Source organism: Temnothorax nylanderi, unplaced genomic scaffold (assembly GCF_030848795.1).
Source record: "Temnothorax nylanderi isolate EJ_2023f unplaced genomic scaffold, tnyl_v1.0 TNYL_tig0030_pilon, whole genome shotgun sequence".
Lineage (NCBI taxonomy): Eukaryota > Metazoa > Arthropoda > Insecta > Hymenoptera > Formicidae > Temnothorax > Temnothorax nylanderi.
Genome location: NW_027249092.1, coordinates 130,163 through 147,324, shown reverse-complemented (window position 1 = coordinate 147,324; position 17,162 = coordinate 130,163). Strand labels below are relative to the sequence as shown.

Genomic DNA, 17,162 nt, shown 5'->3' with positions numbered 1-17,162 from the left:
AATATGTTCGTAAACAAAAAATATATTTTCATATTATATATGTATTGTATATATGTGCACACACACAAAATGAAAAATAAACATCTGCTACAAAGTTTCACATAAACAAACATATTTACTATATTTTCAAATAGACAAGTCTTCAATTAGCAATAATTACTAAATAATTTTCAATAAATCTATTAATATAAATTTTTGCGCATTAATAGAAATACGTAAGAAATACATAATTAACATGCCTAAGTATATATTATTCTTACACAATTTGCATGTGTAAACTTATGTAACTTAGCTTTTAATAATTGTTACATACATATAAGATTAATTACGCATATATATTGTTCATGTGTTTTGCACAAGTGTAAACATAAATAATTTCTTGGGAAACGTATACGTAAGCAAATATGGCAGTTCAATATAAGTATATACATAACTTTTTGTGCCTGAGAGAGAAATCCATATAATAATAAATTACGCAACCAATTGCATGTTTTCTACATTTGTTGAAATATTTGTGAAAATGATATTCTTCAAAATTAATATTATTAATTTTGTAAATAACCAAAAGTATTCATATAAGTACAAGCGTCGTCATTATACTGCATAATAGCATTATATTATGCAGCTGATCTTTTATATATAAATTTGAAAAATTGGTAGCACTTAATTATAGATTCCCTACAATATGGAATAAAATTATATTAAGTATCTCTTTAAAAAATAATAGGATAATTCTTAAAAAATTAAAATTGAAACTCTCATACAGATTTGTAAATATATTGTATAAATTTTTGTATTTTATGAATGATACAAATTTCCGATTAATGTGACACTGAATTTTACTCAACCTGACTAAAATTGTATTTTTTAAAAAGAATTAATATATTTTACGTAAAAATATCAAACGTGTAATAAAATTGCTAAGTTATACATGTAATTTACATAAAAATCCTAATAACGAATTACTATAAATTTAGAATCATCCTATCTATTTTTCACAATAAAGTATGGAGAAATTTTTATTCGCAAATGTTTGTAATTTCTATTTTGTTTAGCACAGATGTAGGTGCCTATATTTTGACAAAGATTATTGTTAATGCAGTATCCGCTGAATTAAACTTGCAATGATTCTTTCCATCATTTTATAATGCAATTTGTAATCTACACACTCAATCAATTACAAATTTGTTGAAAAGTCGACATTATACGTTACGCTACAGGGTAATTCAATTATATGTGATTCATTACGATTAAAACTACAAGTAATCATAACAATACTTTTTAACAACGAATTCATATATATATATATATATATATATATATATATATTACAATATATATAATACAGTTAATATTCAAAATATCTTGCGGGACAAACCGCACAGTTAAAAATTCTTGCGTTGACCGCAATAACAATTCAGTGTGAATTTCCTTCGCAATAACAGTACCTATGAAACTTTAAACGCACAACGCCGAGAATTGAAACATAGGAAAGCACAAAGTAATATAAACTGATATTCTGGATTACGGTCGAAATACCATAAAATAAAATTGCAATTGCGTGATGGCGTACAGATTTGTCGGTGTTATTCAGACAGCTTCTGTGATATTCATCAGTGGTTGGTCGACATCCACAGAAGGACCTATCACAGCAGTGCTGTAAAATATTTTGAATATATTGTATCAAGAGGATTATTTCCAGAATCTTGATAACAGTACGGGACATGGAGATCTTATCTATTATGACAGAAAAATAAACATACACAAAAGCTGTCAATCACATATTGCACAAAAAAAAACAAAAATTAATGCTTCATATAGCTTTCCGACAAATATTGTTATAAATACAATCATTATAAAAATATAAGCGGTGTCGTTTTGCGTTCATCACCCAGGCGAAGATATGTTAGATATAGATCAAATAGAGAGATTCAAGATAACATAGAATAAAAAAAGAATAACGCCCAAATTTTGATAGAACTTTATATGTACGTGTTCATGCAAGCGTGAGATTAGTTATAATATTTAATCAAGACTACAGATAATATTACCCAGCGCCAAGAGCCAAAATTGTAGCTTCTTGTACCAATGTCATTTGATCAATGGTGGACCTGTGATCAATCAAAAATTCAGTAGGATGGATTATATCAAAGAGATATGCTATATTTACCTATGCATGACGTATATAATTATATCTATATATTTAGATATACATACATACTGTAAAGAAAATTCATATTACATATTCGATTCATAACTTAAAACCAACAAATTTGAAACATATATACTATACAAGAACATAAAAAATATGAAAAAAGATATTAATTTATTTCAATCAAGTAAAAGAAAACTTAACGTAAATACAAATATTATTTGTTATTTTTATATTTCTTAATAGATATTAAAGTAATAACGAAAATTATTTTGTGTGGCAAGTTAGTAATATGGACTATCTCAAACAATTTTTGTCAATTTGGTTTAAAATTAATTAATTATCACAAGGGAAAATAAAAACAAGAAATAGTAACGGTTTCACAATTAGTTTGCTGTGGAAGCAGGAGCACTCGGCAAAAGAATAATATTTAATATTTATTAGTAGTAAAATCGGAAACTTACTGTAATCTCGTATAGTATGATGTATTTTATAATCCTATTTATATGATAAAACTTTATATAATGCATATGTAAAATATAAAAACTTTAAAGATGGATTTATATACTGGATATCAATAAATAATATGTCTAATCAGGATACTTCTGTAAATAATACTGTGCAAATTGTACTTTTGCATTTCTTAATATTATTATATATTTTATTTTCATTTATTAATGGGCATTATAAACGTAGGATAGGAACTTTCTGTAAATATAGGATAAGATAAAGAATAATTGTAAATAAAATTTTATTTTTATGAAGAAACTGCCTTTTTACAGATGATTTAGTATATATTTTTTTACTTTATCATAAATACAAATGTCCGTTTTTAGCAACAAGGTAAGAATGCTTGAATTAACTATTGGAATGTATATATAATTTTGTTATTAAGAGAAATAGTGCATAACAATAATATATACTTATTCATAATACAATACGAATTTCATTTTATAACAATTAAAATGTTGTCTAGGTACATCAATTTACACACTACATTGCGAGAATATATGCCAAGTCTTCCGAATAGATAAGACATCCCACAGCTCATGATCTTAATTTTAATTCTCTGATCAATTTAAAATTAAGTTTTCTTCGCAGAAAATATTGAGAAATCATCATAATAACAGTTCAAGTTTGAATGTTATATATTTCTATAATTAAATTTTTAATTGATCTTAAATTTAAATTCTGTTATAGTTTACTTCAAATTAACAAAATTAAGGAAAGCATTACTTCATTATTTAATTTGTATATAAGAAATTTAATTTTCAAGATCAATCATTTTTAATTTAACAATTATTGCCTCGATATTTTCCTTCAAGAAAAACCGATTCCAAATTCGTCAGAAAACCTGTCATTAAAATTAGTCATGAATGATGGGAGATGCATTGTACTTCAATTGCTGATATTATATACAGCTACATGTAAACTGATAATAACAAATATCTATCTATAAATATAATTTGAGAAATAATTGCTATATGTAAAGTAGCATTTTGATACGCTTTGATCAATTTAAACAAAATTATTGTCTTGATCTAAGGATCGAGCCTATAAAGTACCTGATTTATGTAGGGAGATGGGGAGTCAAATTCGGTTTCATCACTCCATTGTTGGGTGGTGGGGCCCAACAGAGTATGAGTATCTTCATTGCACAGCCGCTCGGGAAAGTTTACCCCGTCTCCAAAACTGCAAGCCATACCCTACCTTCTACTCGGTGTCATCCCATGTCTACAGCCCTTATGGCGTAACTACATCTTACCACATTTTCATTTCTTTCAATTTTTATTTTTTCGTTTAATTTATTTATGTAACCCCGACTTCACAAAATAAACGTTTGAAATAAAGAAGCATCATAAAACAAGTAAAAGAATGATACTTCTTCTAAAAAAAAAGATAATTGTACATAGTTACACCACTTTTATATTAAAAGTACTGTCTGTAAGAACCAGATGCACAATACCTTACGTCATAATTATATAAAAATTTTACACGAATTAGTCTTCAACTAAAATTTGTAATATGATATAAGACGAAAATAATATAATATAAGACATGCAACTTTACCATAAAAATCAATCTCTTAATTTCTTTTATATAGATACATTTAAAAATATATCGTTAAATTTTTCAGTATACATTCTGTAACAAATACATATTTATTTATAAATGAGATATTAAATATAATTAATATATTTTTACAGAACCCTGCAGAGACTTTAAAAATCCATTTCTTTGTTTTGCAGTAATATCCTGTTACTGTTTTTCCTTCAAAATACATTTCAATAAAAAAACTAAAAACATAAATTTACCGAAAGTTACAAATATGCAAAGTGTGAACTGTGTCAATGCTGTCAAATATAATTGTAGTTGCAAAGAATATCTTCTCAGAAGCAGAAAGGTTCGATTTTATAGACCTTGCAGACAAATTGTATAGAAAAGCTCAAGTTATATTAGGAAACAATTGGGGAATAGTAATAGCTATAGTAGTGATAGTCAGCGTTAAACAAAAAGATACAAATGCGTTGCATGCAGCCTGGAAGCACTTAAAGGTCTTATCATTACTCTGGAACTCTACAAAAAAATAAAAAAGAGATATATAAAAATATAAACGTAAAAGCAAGAAAATATTTTGATTAAGAACAAAATAAAATAACCAAACTTAAGAGTAAACGATTGAAAACTTCTCTCTCTCTCTCTCACACAATTTTTTCTTCAAAATTTAACAAATTAAAAACTTTTATGTACATGTCAATCACATTTTTATCAAAGAAATAAAACGAGTTCCACAGTAAAGAATCAAGGTAATTAATATTGCACTTTTGTTTAAAATTTGTATAATGCTGACCTGTTCTGAGTACTGCCCATGGAGTCATAAGTATTGGGTGTGCCTTGGTGTTGCGATCTTACTGGGTAGACGACACCATTTCCCAGACTAGAACACATCCAATGCAACCACTCCAATTTAAAAATACTGAATCTTCTATCTTTTATCAGTAAGAGTGCAAATAAATATAGTGCTCAAAAGAATAATTTGAAAGTGCAAGAGAGTTGCGTACTAACTAACAGTGCACCCAAATAAAAAGTTTTTATATCCACATTTCTAAAAAAAAAAAACTTATTGGAAAACGGGAAGATTTTATATACAAGGTGAAGATGGAAAACAGTAATTTCCACTTATGTAACAATCTTTCTCTGCATCCTGCTCTGATTTATAAAATACAATAAATAATCATACAATAGATTTCTCTTTTGTGTAATTATTATAACACAGAAATATAATAAAGTAGTTTTAACATATATTCTTTCTATTACATCAATAGATGGAAATTCTTCAAAAGTTTTTATAGAAAAAAATATATATATATCCGGGAGATATATATCTTACACACATAATCGGAACATTCTCCATTTAATTATAGATAGAAATATATATAGAAAAATACTAATCCAAAATTTAAAAATTGTATCACATAAAACATGCGATTATTTTGCTTCTTTGAAGGAAAATAAACTTTGAAACAATCAGAATTGCTCACACTTTATATTCAAGGACCTGCAGTACTTATGTTACCGTATTTCAAATTTCGTTTAAGTATGCCAAACCGCATAGTTGTTTTTTTATGGTAAAGATTATGATAGGCGGTATACTAGAAGCATACAAATTGATATAATAGTTCAATTATTACGTATTGCGCAAATGGTTCCCACTTTGTAAATTATACAATTTTATCGCGTATGAAATATTAAAGAAATGAAACGCACGTACCTGCTAAATATGGGTAGAAACCAGAGTCGTGGATTATCTCCAAATACTTCCTGAAAATTATTGTATTTTCCCAAACTAAATCCATCTTTGTCTTTTCCTGTTCGAAACATAGGTGCTCTAAAGGCCTCTGTAAATACAGTGACATGGTGCTGATTCAACATTATAGACAAGTATTGTTGTAATATTAAGATGGAAATATCCAATAATTACCTAGTGTCGATCTATTGTGCACAACGAGATAGCAATGGTAGAAGAAAAGAGAGGTAAGACTGACGGCGAACATCAGCGCAACGAAGAAAAGGAATAGTAAATGAAATTTACCCATTCCGTCTAATTCGCCCTGCAAAGAAAAAATTTATATTAATCACAAATCGCAAATTAAAATAAATTTATCAATATACACATTACATTTTGGCATTATACAATCTGAATAAATCACTTTCGTATAAATTATAATTCATTGCAAAAGAAAAAAAGATTAAGATTGTACTCACTTTCCAAAATTGTATAAAGTATTGCAAAGATGTGGCGGTAATAAACATACAGTAGATAAGTCCATACGCCAGAAACAGCATGAAAAATTTGTAATTGTGGAAGCCTACGCAATTGTTCACCCATGGACAATGATGATCCATTTTTAAGACACAAGTACCACATACGCTACAGTGGTGTGCCCTATCAGGTTTTATTAACTGACACTTCTCGCAGAAGCGCATCGCTAAAGAAAGAATATTATCAGTATAAACTTCAAGTTCTTTTAACAATTCATATTTTTTAGCTAAAATTTTTTTTTAATAAATCATGTCATTTATAATAATAATAATAATAATAATAATAAATTGTTACCTCCTTTTATGGTGCGATTAGTAACTGGAAGATCTTGTGCAAATCTTTCCAAAATTTGTCTCTGCGTTTCCTCAGTTTCAGCCTGTTGCAATTTCTCCATTTCAACAACAGGTATTTTAAACTATAAGGGTTAAAAAAATATATAGATCATTTATATTGGTAAATAATCATTTATAAATTATTGTTTATATAACAGACTTTTAGAGATTTACCTTATCCGGCACTGGTATTAAATTTGTGTACACCGTCTGCCAATACGACCATAAAAACATCAGAATCAGGATGTGGAAGAAAAGCAGATAGAAAGCTGTTAACATATACAAACAATAAAAGTGTTGTATCCCAGAATTAGAATACATTCTTGGACATTGTATGTAACACTAAGAGTTATAATTATAGAAATAATAAAAACAGCCAAATAAAGTAGTAAATTGCAAGAAAAAGTTGGTACATAAATAATATACGAACCTTCTTGAACATAATTATCTATTGTATCTGAAACAAACATATAAAATAATGTAATATAAAGTTTTCAAGCAAGCTTGATTTTGCAACTATGCCACTGATCTATAAACATATACATACTTACATATATCTATGACATGGTTGCAAAACAAGACTTTCGTTTATAAAATAGCTCTTTGTGTATATATTTATTATGTATATATGTAAATATCGAGTGGAATTTTGCCGTTTTATTTTACCTCCGTTTATCACCGATATTTGCACAATCGCACAGATTATGTAAAAAAAAATATCGCGAAAGGAATAACGCTATACTTGTAAGATTAAGATCTACAATTCCAAGATAAAGAAAATTTCAATTGCTCAATTACGTCACTCACAAAGAAAACATGAACGCGATCAAGCGTAACCGGAAAGGGCGATAGGCCGGATAGGCGATGTCCCGAAAGCGCGCGTTTTTTTTCTTACGACACGTTTGCCGCGTGCCGCGTGTGCGTGAGCGTGGGACAAAATTAGCGAGGACGTCGTCGGCTTGAGACCGGTCGAGCCGTCGAGGGAACAACTGAGAACAAAACTGGGCAAACTAGCCCGGGTACTCACAGTAGCACAATTGCACCACGTAGGCGTAATAGGACCACGCGACGATCGTCAGGATGAAAATCACTGGTAACCACTTGACGGCCTTGACGCACCACCAGCACGAGCCGTTTTGCTTGCCCATTCTTGTTCACCGGGTCGACAGCGTGCGTAAGAGTGCGGCCCTCGTCAACAACGCGTTAACCCTCGGCCGGCTGGAACGCAGCGGCATATCGTGGCACTGCACCAGTGCACCAGTGCACCCCGGGGCTGAGGGCTCCGCGAGGCGGCCCTTCTCGGCCTTATCCCTTCTCCCTTCGCCCTTCGTCCTTCTCAGCGGACTGGCGGACTCCACGTAAAACGTGCGGCCAAGCGCGAGAATCACGTCATTGCGCAAACCAAGCCCAAGCCCAAGCCCGCGCCCCGCGTTATCGCGGCATCGCGCCCTCCACGACGGCGACGTTCACGTTTACGAGCGCACGAGACCGTCGAGACTCCGATGTGACAGTGGTACGCGATTCCCGCGAAGCGGACGCTCGTAATCTTATTTTGGACTGGCCACTGCTTTGCACACCGCACGCAACGCCGCGCACCATCTCACGATCTCACTACCGACCCTACCGACTCCGACAGTCTGACGTCCGACGTCCGACGTTGCTCCGTTTGTCCGTCCGTCTTCCGCCTTCCGCCTCGTCTCGCCTCTCGGCTTTCGGCTTGACAGATACCGACACCGACCATGGAACAAGTGCGTTCGCAAGATGCGTTGCGCGCAAGTCAATCTCCGCTTACAATTAGCAACTCTATCTTTCTTTTTCCATGGTCTCTGCTCTCTGCTCTCTGCTCCGACCTGAAAGACGTGGGAGGTTATAGAGACTATAATTTAGACCAAAAAGAAGAATATATTCCATTAAGTTAATCAAAGACACGTTTGATAATTTTTTTACGCAACAATTTTACAAATTGTAACTTTTTAGATTTTTAGATGATATAAGCATTACGATTGGCGATACTGACATTACTGACCATTACTGACCCAGGTTGCCAAGGAAACCGCAGCTTTCAAATCTGTCGTAATGGCCGCTAACGCCGACGAAGACAAAGTTTTTCGCATAAACAATCGTTTATGTCACTTTTCAAGAAATGGAGCGTATCTGGCGGTGGCGTTTCAAACGAATCTGCTCATAAAGGATGCGAGGACTCTCTATACCTGTCAGTCATTCGTATTCACGGACGTGATACAGGTTAGTCTGTATCGACAGGAAAAGTTAAACCTCCACCTGTCGTTTCTACTTGTGTTTAATATCTATACCTTTATCTTTGTCATATTGCAGTATATGGAGTGGTCTTTAAACAGCGAATATATTCTTTGCGCGAATATAAAAAGGGCTATTGTTCAGGTATATTCGATACGCGATCCCCAATGGAAATGTAAACTTACCGAGGGCAGTGCGGGTTTGCAAAGCGTTACCTGGTCTCCGGATAGTAAAAACATTTGTACCATAGCAGATTTTAACGTAAGTGTATATTTATCGGTAACATTCGCATTTTGCTTTTTGCTATAAAAGAAAAGAGAAAAACCTAACCTATATGCTAGCATAAAACAAAAGATATTTTACAGATTCAAATATCCATCTGGAACTTGGAAGAACAAACTGTGTCGTATATACAGAATATAAAATCGTCTTCCTTTGATAAATTACATTTTAGTCCCAACGGTAAGAGATTAGCAGTAATAGTTACGGAAGGTCAAGATACGGTAGAGATTTACAAAACTGAGAACTGGAAGATAAGCCGAGTAAGTATAGCTGACTAAAACAATGCGTAGAATATTAAATAACATGTAGATCTTTTTTAGAGATTACTTTTTATATTTTACACGATATTTTCGTACAATTTTATATGAAGAGCAATATTGAGATAGAAATCTATAATTTTAGATTTATAATGTGTATCTTAACAGAATGGTCGGAACTACAGCTTGCTAATTCAAATTCAAGTCTGCTCAAACTGCCATTCAGTCTATTGGTAGGTCGAAACATGAGTCTTTTCACGGTTAAATGATGAGCCTGAGAAGTATCGCACTCCGTCAGCTTTCTGGAGACTAGAGTGGACTGTGCATTGTATAACTTCATACAGACTGATCGAAATTCTATGCGTCCTGTCTCGTATCCGATAGCTAGAAGATAAAGTTGTTGCTTGATGGTTGGCGCGAAGCATAACGCTGTAACTGACTGGTTTTGCACGTCTATAATCTTCTTTGGTGTAATATCTTCTATCGTGTTTATGGACCATATAGCGATTTTTCCGTCTCTGGATCCAGTCGCGAAATAATCCGATTCTTGCGTCCAGGTGCAGCACCAAATTATCCGCGAGTGTGGATTGTCTTTCTTGGAACTGGCTGCGATTAACTCGTAATGTGCGTCTGTAGTTTTAAATAACGACCATCTTCTGTCTCTGGATACAGACAGCAAATATTTGTCATCTGGAGAGAACTCCATTTGCGTCACAGTCAATTGATGATAGACCAATTTTTGAACTTGTAACCAGGTGTCGGTGTCCCATAATAAGATTGCCGAATGTTCTTGAGTGGTTGATTTGCATGCTGTAGCTAGCAATTTTCCGTCGTGTCTCGCTGCCATGCAGAATATTTCGTAGCCATGTCCGTAAAGCTTATTCGTTTCTGGCCAAAGAGTATTTTGCATCAAGTCCTCTTCCGTAGGCGGCACGTATACGTTTCCCGTCGCTAAATTCTTTGTATCTTCATCGTTTTCTCCCACATACATTGCTTTGTTTGTTAATCCGAGAGAGGGTACAGCAGCACTGTGGGCCTTTATGGATGGAAAATCCTCGACATTCGCCAGCGATTTTAATTGATTTCTAAACGTAGACGTGGCCGTGAAAATGCGCACCACCTTCTCATCCGCTCCAGAAGCATATATGTGGGGTGCTAACATAGCTAAACAGGTCATGTCGTATCCATGTACCTGAGGACGAGCAATCTCGTGCCACCGTTGGCGCCTCGCTGGCACGCACCACTCATCAACGTTTTCCCACGGTGCATGAATTCTTGTGGTTTGGTCAGCACTGGCTGTGATGAGAAATCTGCAAAGAGTAATGTAATATAATATAATTATTCCTTTCAGATTTTCGACTTATCTTTATCTATTCTGATCCAATCAAGATACTTGAAGTAATTTTCGCATACAGATTAAAACATAATAATTTATATCTATTAAGTATGATGAACTTGAAAAAAATTATTTTACGACATTAAAATGTATATAATCTGCAGAACAATTGAATCAAAAAGATTACAATAACATTAAAAAATTTCTAACTATTGCATTTATCTGCAGGATTGTAACCACATATAAGAAGATCATTTTACAGACGAGACTATACGGACCTTCCTTTCGGGTCCCAACATAAATCAACTACTTCAGAGAAGTGTCCACCAGTCGTAGGATGTGGAAGCCACTTATTCCTTTCCTGAGAATATTTCCAGATATGGAAAGAGCCCTGGTAACCATATGCCAATATATGTTGTCCATCCTGGCCATTCGGGCTAAATTTGCAGCCATAAAAGCCCAAGGAATTACCACCAACTTCTCCGACTCGTACCATCTCTGTCCACATTCCGTTCATCATCTTAGTTGGTTTCCATATAATCATAGTTTTGTCCATTGAGCAGGATAGCAATTTCATTGTTTGACGGTTAAATCTCGGTTCCCTGCCTGTTTCCACAGGCTGCCAGTGCACACCGTAAACCCAGCCTTCGTGACCACAGAGCACAGATTCTAGAGTAATATTATATTGTTTATCGTCCGTTGTAAAACAATTACTTTCCAGTTTAAGTTCATCGCTCGACGATTCTTCAACGGTTTCGCTGATCTTCCATAATCGTATCGTGCTGTCTTTCGAGCTTGTTGCAAGGAAAAGATTTCCATCGTTTCCATCGCCATCCCGAGTGAAATCCATGCATATTACCCAGTCTTCGTGTCCAACTAAACGCTGGACTTTTACAAAAGATGGTTCCAATTTAGAATCTGCATCGAATCTAGTGGTATACAGCAAAATAGAGGCGTCCTCCAATGCTACGGCCAAAAGAGGACATTTGTTGTCTGGCAGATGCGTCAGGCGACAGTATATCGGTAACTTTCTTCCGAAATCTATAGTCTGAATGTGCTTGGGATCCTTCACTTCTTCTTCTCTCAACCATAGTTTTATATCGCCGTTGATCGAACCTGTGCATATCAGTAGCTTGCTAAACTCGACCTCGGGATTGTCGGACAATGGGAGGGAATCGGCAAAGGCAACTGTGCTCCCTACATTCAATACCGAGGTACGTGCGAGGTACGTAGTCTCCTCATATCGATGAGAATAAGTTTCGCTCCAGATGATCACGGTACCGTCCACGGAGCCCGACAGCAATTCCTTTTCCCGCGCGTGGTATCCGTTTGGCACTTTCCGCGGCTTTTTTATCCAGTGCACCGTGTTGACGCGATCGCGATGCAGGTGCAGCGTGTGCGTCACGCGGCCGATGTGCTTGCCTGGCTCGTATATAGCAACCGCATTTCGCGTCCCGAAACAGAGTAGCCCGTTGATGCCCCAGTCGGCGCAGTAAGGAACGCGATTGCATGAGCAGGCGGTGTACATGGTGTACGGCATGTTGAGAATTGTTGCGAGGACCAGCGAGAATGCTTCAAATATTCATGCGGTCACGATATTCACGATATGGCGGCGGTCATTTTTGACATGTGACATGTGCTATGTGTGCACAACAAGGGTAGGGTAGGGGTAGAATCTGTTCTTTTTAGTTGAACTTTTGCACTTTCTCTCCACGCACACGCGGCTCTTATCAGAGAGAAGCCTCAAATTTCAATTATATCTCAAAAGTACGTATAAGTTAACGCGCAGCTATAAGGGATTTTCGATAGATTGTCAGCGTATTTGAAAATAAACTTTACTGTTGCTAGAAAGGAAATGAGGTTAGAAAACTACACCTGCGCTTCCAGTTTGGCAGCCATAAAAATTTCCTAGGACGCGTTGACGCGTGGCGTATCCCGGATTGGCGCGAAATAACGAATCGATGAATTGTTTCAGAAACTTATCTGCGATCGTTTACACGGCATCGACGGGATTCGCTGGTCACCGAACGACGAATTGTTATGCATATGGTGTTCCTCTCCCGCCGAACCTAAGCTGATCGTTTATTCCATTGCGTTGGAGAAACACGTGGCGGCGTTTTCCCCGCTGGAAACAGCCCAGCCGTCTGAGGCATGCAACTATGGGAAGGAGCTGAGAGGAATTGAATATGTCGAATGGATCCCCAGCGGACAGCTGTTGGCTGTAATCGGGTTTAACGAAGTGGTAATTTAATCACGCTGCATTATATATTATCTTGTTTTTGTTGCGCGTATTTACGGCTATTTAAAATCTGTATCCAGGTCGTCCTTCTTAATTATATCACATGGCAACCGTTGTCGAAGTTATATATGGATCCAGTAATCAGGGAATGTAATTACTTAACGAAAGTATACAAGGAATGCGCCGATTCGGAGAAAGTTTCTAATAAACGTTTCGCGTCCTGCGAGGAACGCGTGTGTAAGTGAACGATACATTGGCGAGTTCAAGTTCGTCACGTTTAAAACACGTTTATTATTGCAAAAAAATGTTTAATTATATTCTCAATACAGATTTCTAGCACTTTGATTTTTTGTTGAATTTTAGTACGTGAGATACATGAACGGCCCATCTGCATTGAAATTGGAAAGAAGGACAATAACGACAATTTTTCGGTAGCGAAGATTAAACTGTTTGAATTTAGCTCATGCGGACAATATCTGGCTCTGAAACACGAGCTTTATCCTACTACATTGTGGATATGGGACATCTGTACGGATTATCTGGATTATTTACTACTTGAAAATCCCATTACAGGTACATCAACAAAAATTGATCAACTCTTTTCAGGTATTAATGCAGTAATTTTATTATGTTAAGCTATCAAGTGGAGTCCCGTTCACCCACGATTGCTTGTACTTTCCGAGTGTACACGCGTGTACGAATGGACTCGAAAAGGCGCAAGCTCTGTGCCAATGTCTAAAAATATGTCGGTTCTAGACGCGTATTGGCATCCTTTGGGAGAAAAAGCTGCATTGTGCGGCTATAATAAAGCGATGATTTATGAAACTATAAATACATCTTAATAAATAATAGTTGTTTTGATTCAAATCCGTAATATATTTATAAATAATGTACATACTAATAATGATACATAAATAATATATTAAATAAAATATTTTCAAATTTAGAGCGAAATATTTTGAAAATAATATATCAATTTTATACATGGTTATTTTGGTCATGAATGTAATTAAGTAATTAATATTGTTAGATAAAAGGATTCAGTTCTGCATTTTAAAATACTTATTACAAATAAACATATTTGTAATTTTCGAACATTTTGTATTTCAAAATATTAAAATCTGCAGTTTATATTACATATCTTCGTTTTACGATCTGATTAAAGATCATTAAGATTTATGGATAGACATCGAACATAGTCGTTACAACGTTTATAGATCATCCATCGTCAAGATGTTGCGTGAGAAATAGATAGTAGCAGTTTTCTCTATTCAGGAACGTAGCGCTAAACGGTACCTCATACACTTTAGTCACCACCAATTTCATTAATTCCTCTTCCAAAATAATATATTTTATTAAATTCATAATTACCATTAAAAAATAAGTTAAAAGTTACAAACTGACGTAAACATATGTATATATATTACTTTATGCCAATTCATACATTTCATTAATTTATGCATCTCATTAATATGTTTAGAATACGTTTTCTTTTTAATTTTATTTTGCAGATATGAAAGGAAGAGAGAGAAAGAGAGTTTATATTATCTCTACATATAAAACACATGTTTATAAAAATACGAAAAATATGAACTTTTTGTTCGCAATCTTATTTTTTACAAATCAAAGGATTTTAATAGTATGGAAAATCAATTTATTTGGACAACAAGAGGCTTGTAATTTCAACAAACTGGATTCAGAAAGCACATTTCGAACGATTTATTCCATAAATCTTTGAGCGCGGGGTGCAACGGAAATGAAGTGGCGTCTACATTACTGTCGGAGAAAGCGAGTATCCGCGAATGGTGACGCGGCCATCCATTTGCGATACATTATACACGAAGAGGATCAAAAGATTCTAAGCAAGCATGATTATGCGCTTTATGTACTGACATGCAATTCCCCACCCGCGCATGGAGAAAACCATATTTTTCAGCGGTGCCTTACCCGAAGGCGAAGTAGCCCGAGATGTGTCTACGACCGCGCCGCGCCGCGGCGTTATCTTTCATTTTATCAGTAAGAAGACGACCACTACGTGAGAACGCTTATCCTTTTTGTCACGGTGATAGCCAAAAAGATCGAGAAGACATTTATTTTGCGTCGTTGCGAGTTGTGAGCTACAACGAAAGGAGAGGACGAAATGAAAGTATCCAATATGGTGAATCGAAACGTTTAATTATCGAAACAGGAGATTTTTTCCATTTATAGGAGAAATGAAAGCGGTCGTTATTTGATACAATATTTATCGAACTGTAAACTGTTGGGGCAAATTTTACTGTTTTCAGTGGCAAATCAAAGGGATAATTTTTCAATCCACGGATAAGACGTTGATCCGGCCGAAATGCCATCGGCCTCGTTAACGCCATCGCCGATTATCGCGTGTACATAATCGCGAGAGCGTGCGGCTAGTTTGCGATTAAATTCGTCGCTTTTCTATGCGTTTAATTACACGTTCTCTCCAACGGATAATTAGTCGAGTAGAGCGTGGGTCTAAAAGCGTTTTTTGCGCGAACCCTGAAATTATGAATCACGCATAAACACGCGTTGAAGTCGCGTCGAAGAAGTTATTAATTCAACGGCAGTAAAAAGACCTTTCCACGATTATAGATTGCTCATTAATATCGAATCTCCTTCGATCCTAATGACCACACCCTTCGGAATATCTGTCGTTCGTATCTATAATTAGCAGAAACGTGACGTGCAGACATTCTTTCCTTCTTTATTTCTCGCAAGATGCCATACGCGAGCGAGCGACGATTTGCTACGCGGCCCCACGTCTATACTCCGGGGGAGCACATTTCCTACTTTCTCCGCGATCCGTTCGTCACACAGTTCGTACATACATATATTTACCAATCTACTTACAAACGTCTATCTTTCGTTCAATAGCACTCGCTTGCGCGAGGTAAATCAAGGAAGATTTATCCATGAGGATCTCGATCTGCTCGTGCAATCGAAAGGCATGTGAACGTCTGAATGTCATCCCGCGATAACGTTGCAATGCAACGCGCGTTAAAAATATTTACAATTTTATATTATTACATTTTATAATTAATATGTTATTTATGTTTTTCCTTCTTTAAAAAAAATTCTACTTTTCAGCGATTTAGCTGAAAAATCTGCCACAGACGCAAATTTTAGGCAACTCTGTATGTGGTAGACAATTATCCACGAATATTTTATTATTCTACAGTATGTTCTCTCTTTTTTTTTTACAAGAGATCTAAATTTTTGTTACTTCGTGCTAACGACGCTCCCACGGTAATTAGACATTGTTATCGTCGCGAAGGAGCTTCGGTGCTTTCTCGGTGTCGTTTCTCCCGTTACATACATAGATGCATGGTTCGCCGCGTACTATCGTTGTAACATGAACCTCTTCGCCTTTTCCGACCGTCACTTCCTGCACACGTTCGCCGCGAACTGTAAAGAGACCGATAATGTCGCTTCTACAGTCTGCACGCGATCGCTGCGGCGCCCATCATGCGAAAAAAGCTCGCCGCAAGATTTTTCGCGTGCGAACGATCATGGCAATCAAGCGGTCAAAATATATATCATCGAAATCAGATAATATGACATTAGATATCCAAAAGAAAATGCGAAAATTAAATAGAAGGTCAGATGCGCGTGCTAGTATAATTTTTTCTCCCGACTCCGCTTCGTCATTAGCCATTCCGTGATTTTTATCCCAAACCCCGAGGAGGAACGAGGAACGCGGCGACAAAAACGTCCCATATAGGGTTTTAGGCCAGTATAACTAATACTGGTCCAGTATTGGGCCGATTGTAAAACCCTATAGGCTATATGGGGTCGTGAGAATGACTGTCGATTATGGTGCGCTGTCTACAAGTGGGAGCAAGGCGATGCACGTGCACACGTTCGTACATACATGAGCGGCGAACCGCTCACGTTCACTCACGCGTGTTTCGCGCACACACGGTGTTTAGAAAGTCCGAGCAACGAGAACACCATCGTCGGCGCGGCGCG

At 35.6% G+C, this 17,162-nt stretch overlaps 3 protein-coding genes across 13 annotated transcripts; 1 reads left to right on the top strand and 2 right to left on the bottom strand.

Annotated features, from left to right (window-relative positions):
* Positions 1–4: 4 nt before the first annotated feature.
* Positions 5–8,488, bottom strand: LOC139770466 (palmitoyltransferase ZDHHC2). Of its 9 annotated transcripts, XM_071702433.1 has the most exons (11): positions 7,836–8,487; positions 7,239–7,265; positions 6,983–7,077; positions 6,771–6,891; positions 6,419–6,642; positions 6,135–6,264; positions 5,925–6,051; positions 5,004–5,090; positions 3,718–3,844; positions 2,052–2,111; positions 5–1,657 (listed from the first exon to the last, which is right to left on the bottom strand). In XM_071702433.1, exons 1-10 carry the CDS (start codon positions 7,954–7,956, stop codon positions 2,100–2,102), a joined length of 1,071 nt encoding a protein of 356 aa, XP_071558534.1. In that variant the 5' UTR covers positions 7,957–8,487; the 3' UTR covers positions 5–1,657; positions 2,052–2,099. The 9 variants fall into 9 exon arrangements, 8 of the variants coding, with proteins under 8 accessions (XP_071558534.1, XP_071558533.1, XP_071558535.1 ...); XM_071702432.1 differs by having other exon boundaries at positions 5–2,111; positions 7,836–8,488; XM_071702434.1 differs by lacking the exon at positions 3,718–3,844.
* On the top strand, positions 8,431–16,801 carry LOC139770461 (WD repeat-containing protein WRAP73). Of its 3 annotated transcripts, none has more exons than XM_071702421.1 (8): positions 8,431–8,556; positions 8,849–9,052; positions 9,143–9,325; positions 9,430–9,606; positions 12,915–13,181; positions 13,259–13,415; positions 13,542–13,751; positions 14,690–16,801. In XM_071702421.1, exons 1-8 carry the CDS (start codon positions 8,548–8,550, stop codon positions 14,914–14,916), a joined length of 1,434 nt encoding a protein of 477 aa, XP_071558522.1. In that variant the 5' UTR covers positions 8,431–8,547; the 3' UTR covers positions 14,917–16,801. The 3 variants fall into 3 exon arrangements, with proteins under 3 accessions (XP_071558522.1, XP_071558523.1, XP_071558524.1); XM_071702422.1 differs by lacking the exon at positions 14,690–16,801 and adding an exon at positions 13,815–14,124; XM_071702423.1 differs by lacking the exon at positions 8,431–8,556 and adding an exon at positions 8,634–8,773.
* Positions 9,657–12,583, bottom strand: Elp2 (elongator complex protein 2). Its single transcript, XM_071702415.1, has 2 exons — positions 11,218–12,583; positions 9,657–10,913 (listed from the first exon to the last, which is right to left on the bottom strand). Exons 1-2 carry the CDS (start codon positions 12,477–12,479, stop codon positions 9,737–9,739), a joined length of 2,439 nt encoding a protein of 812 aa, XP_071558516.1. The 5' UTR covers positions 12,480–12,583; the 3' UTR covers positions 9,657–9,736.
* Positions 16,802–17,162: the final 361 nt, after the last annotated feature.